General features: G+C 36.1%; 1 protein-coding gene across 26 annotated transcripts in view; it reads left to right on the plus strand.

Moving 5' to 3' along the window:
* The window catches only part of MLIP (muscular LMNA interacting protein), a 212,256-nt gene that overhangs the window by 190,670 nt on the left and 4,711 nt on the right, over nucleotides 1-16,875 (plus strand). For 8 of the 26 annotated variants that reach the window (XM_081139663.1, XM_081139665.1, XM_081139650.1 and 5 more), the window contains one exon: nucleotides 12,743-12,796. The exons of 2 other annotated variants lie outside the window; for them this stretch is intronic. In XM_081139663.1, coding sequence (XP_080995789.1) covers nucleotides 12,743-12,796 — 54 coding nt within the window. Of the gene's footprint in view, nucleotides 1-12,742; nucleotides 12,797-14,365; nucleotides 16,262-16,875 lie in introns of those variants that run through there. 16 more of the 26 variants (XM_081139642.1, XM_081139662.1, XM_081139661.1 and 13 more) reach the window with 4 other exon arrangements.

A 16,875-nucleotide genomic window follows, 5' to 3' on the forward strand; every position in this document is an offset into this window, starting at 1 on the left:
AATTGATTTTATTGAATAAATGAATGGTTTTATGCCTGTACTTGGAAAAATAATTCAAGCTCTTTCTCTAGCTTCTTTACCTATAAAATAACAATAAAAATAGAATCTCTGTCATAGGAATACAACCAGGATCGAATGACCCGTGCAAGTAAAACTTTCATGTTCCGACTTCTGTACTCGGTTTTACACATTTTCCTGCGGGCTGGCTATTGTTTGCAAAATTTTGGTGCCAAAGTGGAGGAACAATCCACCGACCTAATTGGAAGGACATTACCTTTGTCTAAAATGCCTTTTCATTTCTTTAAAGCTTCTGAAATCTTCACTCGTCTTCCCTTTCATTCAGATTGTTCTCTCTGCTTTGTTCCCCATAGTTAACTGTACTAATGTATTTTTGTTTGTATAGTTTCTTTAAAAAATTCTGTTATTTTGTGGGTATATAATTTAATTTACATAAACGCTATGTGTCTCATTTTTCACTCTTTTACTGTGGGTTTCTTTTTCCTCCTCGGTAATAGTAGGTTATTATGGTTTGGTTCCTAAACTTGTAATCTAAAATCTAAACTGGGCTGATCAAATCAAATGATGTAAGTAGCTTTAGAAAAATGTCAGTTTCTGAGATTCACTTAAAACTTCTAAATTAGAACTTCCACTGAACTGGGTGATCTTAAAGTTTTTATCTCATAGACAATCCTATGTTTCCTCTATCATAGCAAACTTTCCCACCTTTGCTTCTTAAATTCTCTAATAATTCAGCACAAGAAATGAACTTTAATATAAAAAATTACTTCATAAAGAAAATTGTTTATGCCTACATGTTTATAAGTGCTTGATTATAATTGCCCCCCACCAAGAACCCCTAGTAAGTAAAAAGAAATACAACTGTTAAATAGTACACATATTAATGTAGGTCACGGGCTAGTCTTTTTTACTAGAGTAAGTTATAAAATGTTAAGTTGAGCACTTAATTGATATTGTCCCCATGTGCTTGTAACATTTATAGCTGGGCTGAGTTTTATACATCCAGTATTTATGGACTTACTGAATCAGAAGGTGCATGTTATTTTTCCAGTGCACTACTTCAATTATTAAGTCATTTCTTCTGAAAAAATAGCACAGCTGCCAACATGTACTTTCTTATTATGTACTTTTTAAGAAATTAAAGTTTCTTTTTCATAAAAAGAGATGTTAATATATAACAATCTTTTATATTAGAATTACGTTTTTGCTAAGAAAGAACTTTACCTAAAATGTGCTTTCCCTTTATGATATGTTGACAGAATATTTACTGATGAATTTTCATTAATCTCTTTTGCAAGCAGCTGCTCTTGAGAGTGTAGACAATAAAGACAAAGTATAACTTATCTTAAAAAAAAAATGAGGGGAGAGTGAGCAAAATGGAGGTGTTTTCACTCCAATTCCATCCATTATTTATCTTTTCTATGTAAAGGATCACTCCATTTATAATAAGCAAGGATGAGGCATCTGTTAGAAAGCAAGGGAACCTACTTAGCAGAATGTATTATGAATGAGACACACAGTTTAAGTACAGGAGGGAGCCAACTGTAATAGACAGTCAACTCTTGGGGGGAGCTGGGCCCTATTACCTTTTGTTTTCACAGTCTTTGGAACCCTTTTTCGGCAGCCACAGTTCCAAAGGCTAAAGGAACCACTATCCACCTAATACTCTGACAAAATTTACTAAGGCTGCCACATTTCCTGAAAAAAGTTATCTGGAATTTTGGAGGCAAAACCTCCTTTTACTCTCCTCATTAATAACATCTCTTGGTGTTCTATCTACAATATTAGAAATCTTTCTTTGTGAATAAACCAAGGTAATTTATTTTCTATCATCACAGAGATAAACTGCCTTGCTCTCAATTCTAAATTTTTCTGGCAACTTTTGGAGTTAAAGGGAATTGGATAACTATTATGATGCAGTAGAACAAAAAGCCTTCGAGGTGGGTGGAATAAGAGAAAAATCTTTATAAACTCAAAATTGCTTTTTAACATTGAGTGATTTTTCAGAAAAGAACATGGGCACTATTTGCCTATGCCAAATTGTTTTCAACTCGGATGAATTTGTATAATATGTTCATAAAGAACATTCTGTTCAGAATGGCTAAATGCAAATTAATTGGACTTTTAACATTAAAAAATGAATGCCATTGAGCAGGTATATTAAGAGAAGCGGTTCTGAGAAATGAAATATCAATCATATTTACTTAAGTTCTCCACTAGAGGGAAAAAAGAATATTTCCACCCAATGGATGCTTGGCATGTTTCAGGTTCTCTAATTGCCAGTCATCATTCTCAAAACACACTTAATTTAATCACAAATAGTTGACTTAAATTTCTTCCAGGAAACTCAGAATGATCAGTTTCTTATGTATCTGTCCCTAAATTCATTTTGTTGTCATTTGGCTGAAATTTTTCATTGTAACACTTTCATAAAATCATTTTAAAAATTAAGCATTTGCTAATTGGAAATAGTCATGTGGTAGGGAGCTGGCTGGATGGCATTTTTAGTGAGGAAAATTATAGTTGGAGAAAGATGATGATTTTTAAAGCTCTTGTAAAATAACAGGCTGGTCCCTTACAATTTATTGACCGTGCCTGTGTTTTACAGGCATAGACAAAATAAATTGCCGTCTGTTGGCACCCTGGGCAGATGGAGGCATTAAGGAAAAATAAGCTCCATGTATCTCACAGCACTCAGCGGCCTCTGCCCCTTCCCCATTGTGTGGGACCTTAGATCAGTTTCCTTAGAGGCAGAGCCTGAGGCATCTTCTCATTTATTGAGGGTTTGCTCTTCAGAGAGACATCTGTAAAGGAAGGAGTGAGTCCTAATTGGGAAGGGCAAAGACTCCGAATTCCCAGGGAGAGGGGTCTGGGGCATAAAGAGCAAACTTATCCTCCACTGGGACAAAGGAGCTGACCTTTGACAGCCCTTATCAGCAAGTCATTGGCTGTGGGCCACTGTGAGGGGAGAGGGTCAAGTAACTCAGCATTAGGACTTCATCTCAGCTGAGGGCATGGTCTGTGGAAGGAGGCAGTTGTGGGCCCTGAAATATAATGCAAATGCTGATCCCAGCATTTATCTTTGCAAATTGAGTCTATATACCTACAGATGTATGTATGTATATGGTTTAACTTTGAGCACAGTTCCTTGTTTCATCTTATTTTAATGCTATTGCTTTTTATTAAAAAGTCTTTTATATGAATTTGATTCACATGAAATTGCCATTATCCAACAGTTCTTAACCTACAAAAGCATCAGTTTCAAATTCTTCAACCTAGTTGTTGTGTCATTGCTATAACTTATTATGTTATCCTTTTACACATTCCCTGCAGCAAAAGCCATGTATACCATGTGTTATTTACATAGTCAAGGAGCCTCTTATTTTGAAACTTTAGGGCAATGTTTTCTTGTGTTGCTTCATTTTGCTTGATGTGACTGTTGTTTCACCACTTTTACTAAAATATAAAATTCTTTCAGCTTGCTAAATTTGTTGGAGTTTCTCCTGTGTGACTGATTAAAATGTAACTCAGGCATTTCATTTACAGTCATCAAATAATAATTCCCACTTGCCCACATATAAGCTGTCTGTTCCATGTATTCTGTGAATCAAATAGAAATATCTTCTGTGGAAGGAAGATATAACTGTGTGGTTGGACTCTTTCTCAGGTTGTTTAAAAATATTTAGTTAGCTCTTATGGGGCACTGAAACACTTCCTTGCTGTTAAGGAAGAAATAAATACAGTAGGATACAACGAGAAATACGGAAAGGTAGGGCAATAAAATACTCTGAGTAAGAGTGTTGTTGTCACTAAAAAAAAAATCCATAAAAGACCATGGAAAAGAAAGAAACTATAATCATAACATGAGTTTATTTATTTATTTTTAAATAAAGTGTGAAGCAACTCCTTGCTCTCATAGTATTAGAGGTCAGCCATTGGAAAATCTTAAAACTTTGAAATTTTATTATTAAGAATATATGTTTAGCCCAGCCAGGCATGGCTCAGCGGTTGAGCTTCAACCTCGGATCCAGGCTATTGGGATTTGATTCCCGATCAGGGCACATGCCCGGGTTGTGGGCTCGATCAGTGAATCTCATCATTGATGTTTCAACTCTCTCTCTCTCTTTCCTTTCCTCTCTCTGAAATCAATAAAGATATATATATATATATATTTAAAAAAAAGAATATATGTTTATTATGGTCCTACCTTCTTGTTCATTTTTTTTTTTTTTTTTTTTTTTTACCAATATATAATGCCTTTTTGGTCCTTTACCATCTTTGTCCTAAATTCTACTTTAAAGATAAGATTGTTATTCCAGTTTTATTTTGGTTAATATTAGACAGATAAATATTTTCCTCCTTTTATTTTCAACTTTGTATGTCTTCTTGTTAGTGCCTGTGTATCCTGTTGACCATATATTTTCTGATCTTGCTTTTTTTTTAATCTAGAGGGACTGCTCTTAATGTATGAGATTATCTCATTGCATGACCTTAATCTGCCCTATTGTTTTACATTATTATAATTTCTTATCGCTCTCTTTTAATTTTGCATCCAGTAGGTATGGTTTTAATTTACTAGTTTAAAATTCATTCATTCTATTTTGCCATTATGACTGCCCCCCACTTAGGGTCCACATTCTTGTTGATATACCCCTATGAATATCTGTAGCCTCTCCAAGGAAGACAAGTCGATTGGTCCCTTCCCTTATCTACCATCATGTTGATTATTCAACTCTAGATTTTTATTTCTGGCATGTTATGATTATAATTTCTTCCTTTTCAATGGTCTTTTATGGATGATGAAGAAGATGATGATGATGATGATTTTAGTGGCAACAACACTCTTACTCAGAGTATTTTATTACTCTACCTTCCTGTATTTCTTGCTGCATCCTACTGTATTTATTTCTCTTACTTGAGTCCTTGATGCAAGAAAGTTTGCAAGTTGGGTCTTTATTTGGCAAATATTCTGAGGCCTTTTATGCCTGAGAATATATTTTGTAGCTTTCACATTTGAATGACATTTTAAATTTATCAAATTCTAGGTGATAAAAATCTTGGACAAATTTGGTAGTATTAAAAGCACTTTTATCCTAAATTTCAAAAGATTCACTCTTTGGAATGGGTAAAACCTAGTAATATAACATAACCAACATAAAGTTTTTCTATGGGCTTTTTAGCAATCAATCAATACCCTACCTATTATATGGTTTGAAGTTTGAATAAAGAAGTACCATGGCTGTTAGGATGTGTTTCTAGTAGGGACCTAGTTTCTAGTAGGGAGTAAAAAACATACAGATTCTCCAGACGGTAGATCTTAGACTATAGTAGGGCTTAGGAAAGCAAGGCTGTCAGAATGCATCAGGAATGGCTGCAATCGAAGGCTAAGTTGCAATGGCTGGCAGGATGGTATAGCTGAGGCAGGGTAAGGAAGAGAGACAGGAAACAGTGAGTGTACTGACGGTTTAAAGATGTATAACCCACATGGCGAGAGTTTGGAAGTGCCTGTATTATTCCTGAAATATAGTTTGAAACAATGTTTAGGGGGGTGGGTGATGGAGGAATAGGGTCCATTTCCAGGGAGGCAGGGGTGGCGGGCACCATACCGGAGGCAGCCCCCCAAATACCTGTAGACATACAGTCTTCAACTCATCCGCCTACCAACCATTCACACATTCTCTTCTACTTCTACACCCCTCCCCCAATCATCCTCAAGGATGCTGGGAATATAGTGCTGGGAGAAAATAGAGAGAGGTCTGGTAGGGGCTCTCTGGAGATGGGGGGCATGGGTTAACCCCATCATGATCATGACTATCCCTCCTCTGAAGACACAATCTTCCTAGATTTTGTGATGCATCAGTTCATATCTATTGGCACATTTCTTGGTTCTGGGATAGATTTCTTGCAACTTGGGGTAACTGCTTTCAAATTAGGAACAGTTTAAATGGAACTAATACAGGCCAGGAATTAAAACATGTCCAGAGGTTGAGAGTCTTAATATAGAGCTGTTTATTTTCTGTTATATATCATATTGGAATAAAATGTCTAGTGTCCCTGATAGTCTATAGAAAAGAAATAATGGGGAGAAAACAATTCTAACAGCATTGTCTTTTTGTGAAGAAAGTGACATTTGGTTTATGATTGTACTAGAGTTAGTATGATATTGAAAAATGGAAAATGATGTTTTGCCTATAGTACTAAGCAACTAATTGTGTCCTTAAAGGATAGAAGAAAGAAAGAACAACAAATACATTTCCTTGTCAATTCTAATTTCCGTCTCTGGAATTTATTCTGAGGTCTAAAATGGTATTGGAATATAGATTCTGCTACAGTTGCATTACAACCTGGGAGCTGTGCAATAAAAAAAAGCGAATGGTATAGTTAATCCCCTTGGGGAAGTAGTTTTCTCATTGAGAAAGAAGCAGCTTTAGTTGAAAAATGTGAGTAAACATAGGGATGTGGTGTTTGCTTTTAAAACAGGACAAACACATAGTAGATGGAAAAAAAGAATTCTGTTATACTGTCCATTAGACCGTGGTCTTTGGTGGAGGGAATTTTAACATGTCCCAAGTCTGTGCCGCCTGGAAGGAAGAGGAAAGGCCAAGAATAAAATAGTGCAATTTGAGAATTTTCAGCCATATCTCAAAAGACTTTTTACAAAGATCAGAGCAGAAAATTCTTGTTTTCTTACTGGTATTAGACTAGTTTTAGACTTAGGACTTAGACTGGAATGTAATACTATTACTGATCAGCAGTTAACAGTGAGTTTTCTGTGGGTTTACAAAATGTTTAACATGTACCACATTCCAACTGAGTATATGATAATGCTCAGGGAATACACAAAGGGGTGCTGTGAAATTTAATAGTGTTTATAATTGTAAAGTTCATACAAGGAGCAAGTGTTATAGCTAAGAACCAATAGTAGGGATCCCAGGTAAGATTTTATGTAGGGTTCATTTTTCCCATTGCTATAGGCACCGCTCCTACCTCAGCCATGGCTCAGTGCAGGAGACTCCAAAAAGGAAGGACTTCTTTTTCTAAACAGCATCATTTAACAATCAACCAAATTTTGCTTAAGCATCATAGATGCATTGAATTATCAAAGTGGAAGAAGAACTGGAACTCATCTAGTTAGGGTCCAGATTTGAAAGATGAGGAAACTGAGGCTCAGAGATAAAGTGATTTCCCTCACGTCACCTAGGGAGTTAGTGGCATCAACAAAGTCGTAAACCTTTGGGCATCACCAAAAGTAGTTGTTGTACCTCTAACTTCTAAAAATGAATATTTAAGCTATTGATGTTCTGTAATTTTAAAAGAATATTCCAGACTAATGCAGATGAACTCTTTAAGACATATGGATAGGAGTAGCATATTTGTGACTGTCGTTAAAAGTAGCTTTTTCTTCAGAGCCCGTATCATGAACTGTCCTCATTCAGGAAAAACTCAGAGCACTGCCCACATTTTGTTCCAAGGCATAGAATCTTCAGTGATGTAATCATTCAACTAGTGTTTGGGGCGCAAAGGCTAAGATATCATGGGCCCTAACCTCAGGCAGCCTGCAATCTTTTTGGTTCATAAGACAAACTCATTTAACAGCCTTCATTCATTTAATAAGCATTCCCAGTGCTTACTCCTTTCCTTCCTGAGGGGAGCTGATGCACGCAGCCACCTACCGATAGTCCTCCAGCCTCAGTTCTGACATTCTCCTACTCATTTTCCCCATTCGCTCTGAATGTCCTCCCTGTCTCCCACTCAGCCTGTCATTTGTTTTCAGCTACTAACCCCATATGCATTCACGCTCCAGTCCCCTGTATTGCTATTAGGAGAGCTATCCTTACATTTCAGCCACTTGGGAAGAGATTCCTTCATCCTTCTAGACTAGGTCAGACTTATCTGTTATGAACATAGCACTCTGAACTTTTGCTTCAGAACACATTATTTTGCACGTTTTTTTAGATAGTCCTGATTTTTATAATTAATACCCATCTCTCTCACTACACTACTCTCCAAGGACAGGGACAATGTGTGTTTGTTCAGCTCTGACATCTAGCAAAGTGCCTGAGACATTTGCAGGTACTTACTAAAAAAGATCTGTGCTGAATTAATTATACAACTCCAGCACCATGTAATTGATTAGGACATTTAGAACATAGTTAATTTCAGTTGTGAATAGATAAATATTTGAAAAGCATCAATTGTGTCAGTTCATACAAAAGTATTGATTATGGCCTGACCACTCAACCTGTGGTGGCATTAGCATCAGTTGACAGCCCCTTAGAAACACAGGCTCTCAGGCATTCTCCAGACCTACTGTGTCAGAATCTGAGATTTACAAGATTCCCTGGGTGCTTCCTCTGCACTGGTATATATTGTAAATCAGGGATTAAAACCTCCAATGCTTTTTTAGGCCAGATCCCCTAAATGAGTGAAGTAAGCCAGATATATATGTATAAGCACAACAATAGGGGCCTCTGACACTTGGCCTCCTCGTAGAGATGTGGTGGGACTGTGTTGACATGGAGAGCATTAGCTCCATCTAAAAGGGCAGGTGCCCCACAGATCAGGACTAGATTGCAGGACTAGTGAGACTGCTGAGCAGTTCAAGAGAAAGAAACAAAACTTGCAAGGAGAATCTGTGAACTCAACACAACATTCAACAAAAAAACAACAAAATTCAAATTTTTTTAAAGCAGAAGAACTGTGAGGGTCAAAGAGGACACACACATGTGTGACAGTTCAGAAGTATCTAGTTTGCAAAGTTTCATGTAAATGAGGAGAGTTTTAGGAAGGCAGTAAACACTTTGTGGTTTGTCACTAATACAGAATTCTTTAATTCTGCAAGTCTGGATAGCCTCTTTGTTTTCTCTAACCATTTCATGCATTCTTTCTTTTATTAATTTAATCATTCAATACTCAGGTAGTGTCTACTCTGTGCTGAGGGGGCCCCATGCCAGGTGCAGAAGACTAAAGGTGAATAAAATATAATCCACATGCCTTCCCATGGCTTACGTCTCAAAGTGATAACCTTATATTTTGAAAGGTGATATTTTATGTAGGGATTGCTACAGTAATTTGCCATGTCTCTTTTGAGAGATGCTCTTGAGAAGGCTTCACTCTAGCTTAAGTAGTTCACAAATCTAGGTGGGGAGACAGAAGTAGAAGGTACAGCTTATGTAGACAAAGGGAGTAAAGGAGTTTTATATGAGAAAAAAAATCCCAAAGAAGTGAATTCTGAAGAGCATGTGTAGAGGCTTTCCTCAGCTTCATAATTCCCGACAGACATGGAAGCCTACATCATCTTCGTGGAGAAGGGAGAGCTGTTTCGCAAAAGCTAGAGCTTGGCATTCCATTTCTCAGGTAGATTAAAGACCTAATGAGGTGATTTAACCACATTTTGCATATTTTCTTTTTTTCTAGGCTTATTTTTGTAGGGTTCCCCTTTCTCTAGTTGAGCAAATTTTATCTGTCTTTGTCAGACAAGTTTGTGTTACCTCTGGAGAAGCAGTGACATTTACAAGAAAGCCCCACCCGGGTAACAAACACTTTCCAAGGCTTTATATTAGTTTGGTGGCAGCTGTGATCAAATGTAACAAAAATCAACCGAACATTCTATTCAGATACCACTTGTTGATGATCCCACAATGGTGAGTGAGCAAATTAGTGTGTTACACAATATCTGGGTCTGAAGCGTCCATCTAGAAATAAAGCATGTTTTGTCTCATTGCATCTGAGCTTTCCCTTTCATCAATTCTTCTACGTTGAATAATGTTTTGATGAAAAAATTAGTAACTTTTCAATTTTATTTTTTTGAGACCAAATACTCATTTGTTCTCCAGAACACTTACCACCAAGTGAACAGGTATAGAGCACTTTTTGTCCTTCAGCATTCACCTACTTTCTCTACATTTTCTCTCTAGATAGCAAGCCATTCACCTATATAAAATTTTCATGTTTTAGGTTCATCGTTGTTGTTCTGACTATGAGAAGATTTTCACACCATTTTTATTTTCCTCCCAACTTAACATCTCTAGCCCTCGTGCATTACAAAATCTCTGCATTCAGCAGAGATGTCAATATTCAACATTATTTCTCTCCAACGTTTCCCAATTTTTCTTCCCAATCAACAAAATACCAATGTGTCTACCTTCATTGATCCTAGAGAGTTAGGGGGGCCTAGAGTCATCCAGAAAAAATTGAGTCTATTTTCTTCTCTAAGGCAATGCTTTAATTTAAACCTTTATTCTCTCTCTCTTTCTCTGATTAAATATCTTCCCATTCCCTCCTCCATCCATATTTCACACTTCAGCCACACTGACTTTTTAAAAATGAAGCTCTGATCACACACGCCCCTTTCTTGCTTAGAGTCCTTCAATGGCTTCTCACTGCCTAGAGAATGAAGCCCAGCCTCCTTACCTGACATATAAGATCCATCGTGAGGTGTCTCTCGCATGGCCTTTCATAGACCAGCCACTGGTGAAGTGCTTCTTACCTCGGAAAGGGACACTCTTCCCGTTAGCATGTGGCTTTGCCTTCTGCACAATGGTGCACGTCACTCCCTTCCCCTGTGCCCCTCTCCTGTCTCCTGAGTACCTTCCCAGTGGCACACTGCCGCTTCACACTCGCTGAGAGAGCACAGTCTCTGGACTGTCACCCTGGATTCTAATCATGGCCGTGCCACTTACTAGTTCTGGACCTTCAAAGTTATCCTGCCTCTCAGTTTTAGTTTCCTCCTATGTAAAATAGGCTAAAATTAGTGCTCACCTCACTAGGTTGTTGTAAAAACTAAATAAACAGGCTTGTAAAATGAATTTACCATGTAAGAATATAAATAAATTATTATGACTAAGTCCGTTAATAACATCACATTTTATTTAGTGTTTTTGGCCAGCTTGAGGATAATAAAAGGCAAACCTATTGTGACAAAAGATCATAAATAGAAAAAAAAAAAATCACAAAGCCAAATATAAATGATTTGGGGATTATCGATGAATTAGAATCAGTTATTTTCTGTTCTTTTGTTGATTAGGATAATTAACACATAGTTTTTGAAATTCATGATTAAAATGAATAGATTTAAATGAATAAATACCTATATTGAAAAGAAGGAATAGAATGTAAAAGTAGATATCACATACTCAAATGCTTTTTTAATCTCAATAAGTATTTTTTTGGGAGTGTTCCAATATTTTCAAATTTCAGAATATTTATCCTATCCTAAGAGACCAGGAGAATGAAAACTTGACATTGTACAAACTCAGATGTTTCATATAATTACTGCACCACTTAGCCTAGGTATGCTAAAAATTCTGATATCTCCAGGACCAATTACTTGAGTCTGAGGTTTGGAGTACACAGGATCTGATCTTAAGCCAGACTTAGGGTCTCAGGGGATCCTAAGGAGAAAATAGTCACTTTCAGCTTATTTCTGGAATGCTATTTAGATTTCTAGTTGGCTCAGGAGTCAGATTATACTTCTATTTAAAGCAATGGTCTCAGGCAGTTAGAAGGACTCCTGATGTTATGCTACCCAGAGGATTTCATAGTTGGGAACAGAGTGTAATGCCTGGGAATTAGTGAAGCTCTAGCTTTAAATAAAGGCAGGCTCCATTCTTAAAAATCTTCCAGAACAGAGGGAAGTCTGAGGAAACATGTGGCAAGACCTCCTTGGCCTCCCCAGCAGCCAGTGTTGGCATCCTCCTGGGGCAAAGGCTAAGTTTCCGGGATCCCCTGAATTGCCCTGGAGGATTGGGAGATAATCACTGTTCCATTGATTTATTGATCAGTTAAGGACTCTATTAAAAGTGAATGTGGGGCAATTATTTCCTGATTTTTCCAGGACAGTAGCAGAAACAGGGAATGTTATTGTCAAGATGGATATTGTGGTTACCCTAAAGTTGGAGTGAGGAGAGATGGTAAAAAAAGAAAAAAAAGAAAGAAAGAAATAGATGTATTACAAATGATTGCTCTCCATGTCTCTTGATGTATGTCCCTCATTCTGTTTCTTTCTCTTATGTATCTATGGCTTTCTTCTGTATATTAAGTTTAAGTGTATGGATAGTGCTCAGAAGACACATGCAATCATACAAATTCTTACATAAGCAGAAGAACCTCCTGTCTGTTAAAGTGTCACTATGTTGTAAACTACATTATAATAACATCATCTGGCAAGATTGCAATGATTATGAAGTCCCTGTGTATTGAGATTATTAATGTTTACAATAATGCACAGTGCTTTCCATTCCAAATAAGCATGCACATCTATAGATACATCTGCATTTATTGTGGGTCTGAGCATGATTTATTTCTTTTGCTTTGGAAGTTTTCAATTTGAGGCCTGTTGTGAGAGTTGACACATAAATACAACTTTGTTTTCTCTTTATGATACCTGTCAGTGAGTTTTAATAATTCGTTAATTCAATAAACATTTAATAACTGTCTATGCTGTATGACATGCACTGTTAGAGTTTATGTGGGATAGAGAAACAAATAGGATGTGGTCTGATGCTCAAAGTATTCACCATCTGCTAAAGTTTATTCTCTGTTAAGAATCTCTTCCCTTGTTTTTAATAACAATCAAATTTTAATGTTTACACTTGACAGAATCTACTATGATCTGCAGTAATATACTTACATCATTGTTTAACTATCTACTTAAATGAAATTTAAATGTTTATTTCTTCTTACTTCTACCTCTCATCACATCCTGGGCACCTTTTCTGTGAAGCTGAGTCATCCAATGGTGGCTATTCCTGAACATGAGACCCTTGATTCCAAAGAGGTAAATGTAAGATACAGTTGGAGGTCTAGTTATCCATATCTGTGTAATATTAGGTTGTAGGAATATACCAATCTCATTTTTTAAAGAAATTGATAAAATTGTGGGGTTTTTTAAAAGAAAGAATTAACTGGCCCATTTTGTGTTGTTCAGTAGAGTCTGATAGTTAAATAAGTAAAATTTTGCTGCTTCTCAATGTGGAAGGTGGTACTAGAGGTTCCCTGTGTGTAGCACCTTGGTCACAAACTCACTCCTCCTATCCTGACTGTTTGTATTTGTGATTTCCTCTTTGGATTCATTGTTAAAACAATGTTGTCTTCTCTTTCTAGAGGGTCAGTAGATGTCCCAGAATACTTATGGTGTATCTTCTGAGTCAGAGATCTCAGTATCTCATGGTATCTCAAGTTTCCAGAGCCCCAAGTGAATTTTGCATATGACAAATATCATACAGACAAATGCACACCAGCTCAAACATAGCCTCTAAATTTCATGTAAATGGTTAGCCACTTTCAAACTTGGAGGTGAAAGACAAAAAAATACATTTTTAAAAACTTCTAATTTTTAATGAAAAAAATTTCCATAAATTAAAAAAAAATTTGTGTTAATCAAGAGCAAGAATAATTGAACAATGTTTTCTTCTTCTACATCAGGCAAAGTGGCAAATGTAAAAAAAAAAGTGATTTTTTTTTTTTTTTTTTTTAAAGAACTCATCTTTAAGAAAGAAATAAGTGAGCTCACTCATTCATTTCAGATACCCTCACAAATGAGCTCTGCTAAATTTTGCAGCCTCCAGTTTTAGGGGGAGAAGCATAGTACAAAAGAAGTAGGAATAATAAAATTCCAAATAAAATCTGAATATTTTTCCCAAAGTATCTTTTCTACAATTTCAGGCATATCATTCACTTTTCATAAGCTGACATCCCAATTTCTGCAAATTTTAGAAGCTTTATCATACAAGACCAATGTGCCTCTCTATTATAACATTAGTCATTAAAATATAAAAGGTGTGTTAAGAATAGATGTGATTTTTATATCCTTGGCCACATCTCTGATTTTTAAAATGTAGGATTAGCTGGCTGGTCTGACTCAGTGGTTGGGCATCGACCTCTGTGCCAAGAGGTCACTGGTTTGATTCCCGGTCAGGGCACACGCCTGGGTTGAGGCCTCGGTCCCCAGAAGGGGGCATGCCGGAGGCAGCCAATTGATGTTTCTCTCTCATTGATGTTTCTATCTCTCTATCCCTCTCCCTTCCTCTCTCTCTAAAATAAATAAAAATATTTACAAAATTAAAAAAAATAATAGAATTATTGATTCAATGAGTATAAACATATGTAAGACTTTCGATACGTATAGCCAAATTGTATTCCTGAAAAACTTTAGCAATTAATCCTACCAGGAGCCTGTTGTGATACTTGTTTCCATGTACACTTGCTGCATTGAGAATTATTATAATTGCCCATTTATTGAGAGCTTAATATATGTTAAAATGTATTATGCACTTTATATGCATTATTTTAGTTAATCTTCACAAAACATTGTAAGTTAAGTATTATTATTATTCCCATCTTACAGATGAGGAAACTGAGGCTGAGGGAAGTCAGCTAAAGCCAAATAGCTGGAAAGTGTCTGCACAATCAGGAATCCAGATCTGACTGCCTGAAGCCTGTGCTCTTAAGCCCTCTACTGAACCCTATCTGGCTATCTTCAGCTAAATTTCTATCTGTATTATCTAACTCTGTCTCCCTTTTAAAATATTTAAAAATATTTGCAATATAAAAGGATAAATTATCTTTTGTCTTAATTTGCATTTTAAAAATTCTGTATTTTCTGTCTATTTTGCTTTTTCACTAAGTTATGCATTTATCTACTGGTATGGCAATATTTTTCTTATTGCATTGTAAACCCCCTTTATATATTAAAGATATTACCTCTTTGTCAAATGTGCTAGCTAGCCCTTTCAGTGTGATGGTTGCAAGTTGTATAAGAGTGAGAAGTCAGACAACTGTATATGTCTAAAAAGAGGAGAATGGTTGAATAAATTTTGTACATTCCAGGTGAATGTATGAAAAATAACAATCAAATGTTCTCTTTCTTTCAAACAACGATTTTGGCTCAAGTTTACATAGACTATACCTGTACAATAAGAATGTTTCCATACAATGATAGAAAATCAGTTGGTTGATTAAACAAAAGCATCCAGATGTGATAATAAATACTGAATTAAGAACTTCTGAATGATAGGCAATGTTGAAAGACTGTGTTGTGAGAACAAGAGGGTAGAGGTAGTATTGTAATATTTGTGTCTTCTGTACCAATTATCATAACCCTAGAGACAAAACTTAAAATTAAGCTAGTAAGTAAGATTGTCAAAAAATGATTTCAACCTCATATTTGGAATATATGAAAAACACCATAAAAGAAAGTAGAGTTTGAAGTTTAGCAATTGTGAAAGACAGTAAGCTAGACAGTATTAAAAGAGATGTAAATGACTAAGCAAAAGGACATTTTATGTTTCTAATGTTCTGTGTTTTACTTTTTAGTAACATTGGCATGTTTTAGAACAATTTAATAAATTTTACAGTTCCTTATGCTATGTGGTCAGACTGTAATATCGATGACTGTTTTTCCCCCCAACCTCACTTTGTTATTTAAATACCTGAAAGCATCAATCAAGAAAATTATCTGTTTTTATATAGCAATTCTGGTCTTATGCCTATCTGGCCTAAGGAGTAAGGCATTCCAGTTACCAACCCCATACAATAAACATTGTGGAAGAATCCTACATCCTATCTCAAAATTCACCTCTTAGTTTTCTCCCATTTTCTAAAGACAGCAATCTGTCTTTCTTACCGCCAGACTCAAATTTCTTCTATTTTATTACGCTGTTTGTAGTTTCCAGTTTTCTAAAGTTAGCTCAGCAATTCATTTGAAACAAACAGGCCTCAGATTTACCTGACTTGACTTGTTTATGTTTCACATAAGTCACATGGTTTATAAAGTACATAGAAAAAGAGCTAACAAAACAATTCCACTTATCGTTTAGCTCAGTGGTTGTCAACTCTGGCTGAGCAGTGGAATCTTCTTTGCAAAAGCCCCAGGAGCAGGGTTCTGCTTCAGGCAAATTGAATCAAGAAGCTCTGGGGACAGACGAAGACATTGATCACTGTGTTTTCAAATCTTGGTGATGCATACGTGCAAGAAGAGTTGAGATCCTCAAATTCTTGCTTCTTCATTGGCAGTTAAGGGAAGCCAGTCAAATCAGTAATTCAATCATGGAAAGAAAAACTTGAAAATAAAAGCAGAAGAATTATTTTAAAAATTAGTTTCAGGGAATGCTTTGAATTAATAAAAACTCGGACCACATATTCCTGTCTGTCATCAACACTTAACATGTACTTTAACTCGTGTATATTGATTTTGAGAGATCTGTTCTATGTTGAGATTCACTATAATTTCTTTAGTCAAACCTAATACTTCGGCTCTGTTTTTTTTGTATTCCGCACATGTTTGGAAAGTACTTTGGTTAAGGCTGGGCATAGCATTTGGTGCAAGCTGAGTCTGGGGGTTAGTAAATTCCAAAGAATGTTTTATTTAGCATCTTATGTGGCACTTAAAAAAATACTTGGTCATTGATGAACCCTCATACAAGCAGATGAGATCCCAGAATAATTGATTTGTGGTCAGCTGGCTGATCAATTTTCGAAGAAAGTCACTTTCATAGATTTCAATTATTCACACCAGTGGGCCATCACTAAGAAGATATATAGCTAACACCATCTAATTTTGAGCGAGTCCCTGCCTGAGATAAATGATTTTTGAGCAGAGTTACTCAGAAGAAAATAAACTCTAGTAGCAATAATTATTTTTGATTGTATTCATCATGTCTTGTGAATTCAGCAACTCTTTGATCCACAACCACTCTAACACCCACTCCTCTTTCTACAGGTTTAATTGTGAAAGTCATAGTGGGGAAGGAGATATAAACAGACCCGACATTTTCACATCACCTGCCACATGAGGCCCTAGGACTATTTTATTTTTAACTTAAGGGTCAATTGATTTCCAAAATCATGATTAGATGC

The sequence above is a fragment of the Miniopterus schreibersii genome, assembly GCF_964146895.1.
Source record: "Miniopterus schreibersii genome assembly, chromosome: 6".
Lineage (NCBI taxonomy): Eukaryota > Metazoa > Chordata > Mammalia > Chiroptera > Miniopteridae > Miniopterus > Miniopterus schreibersii.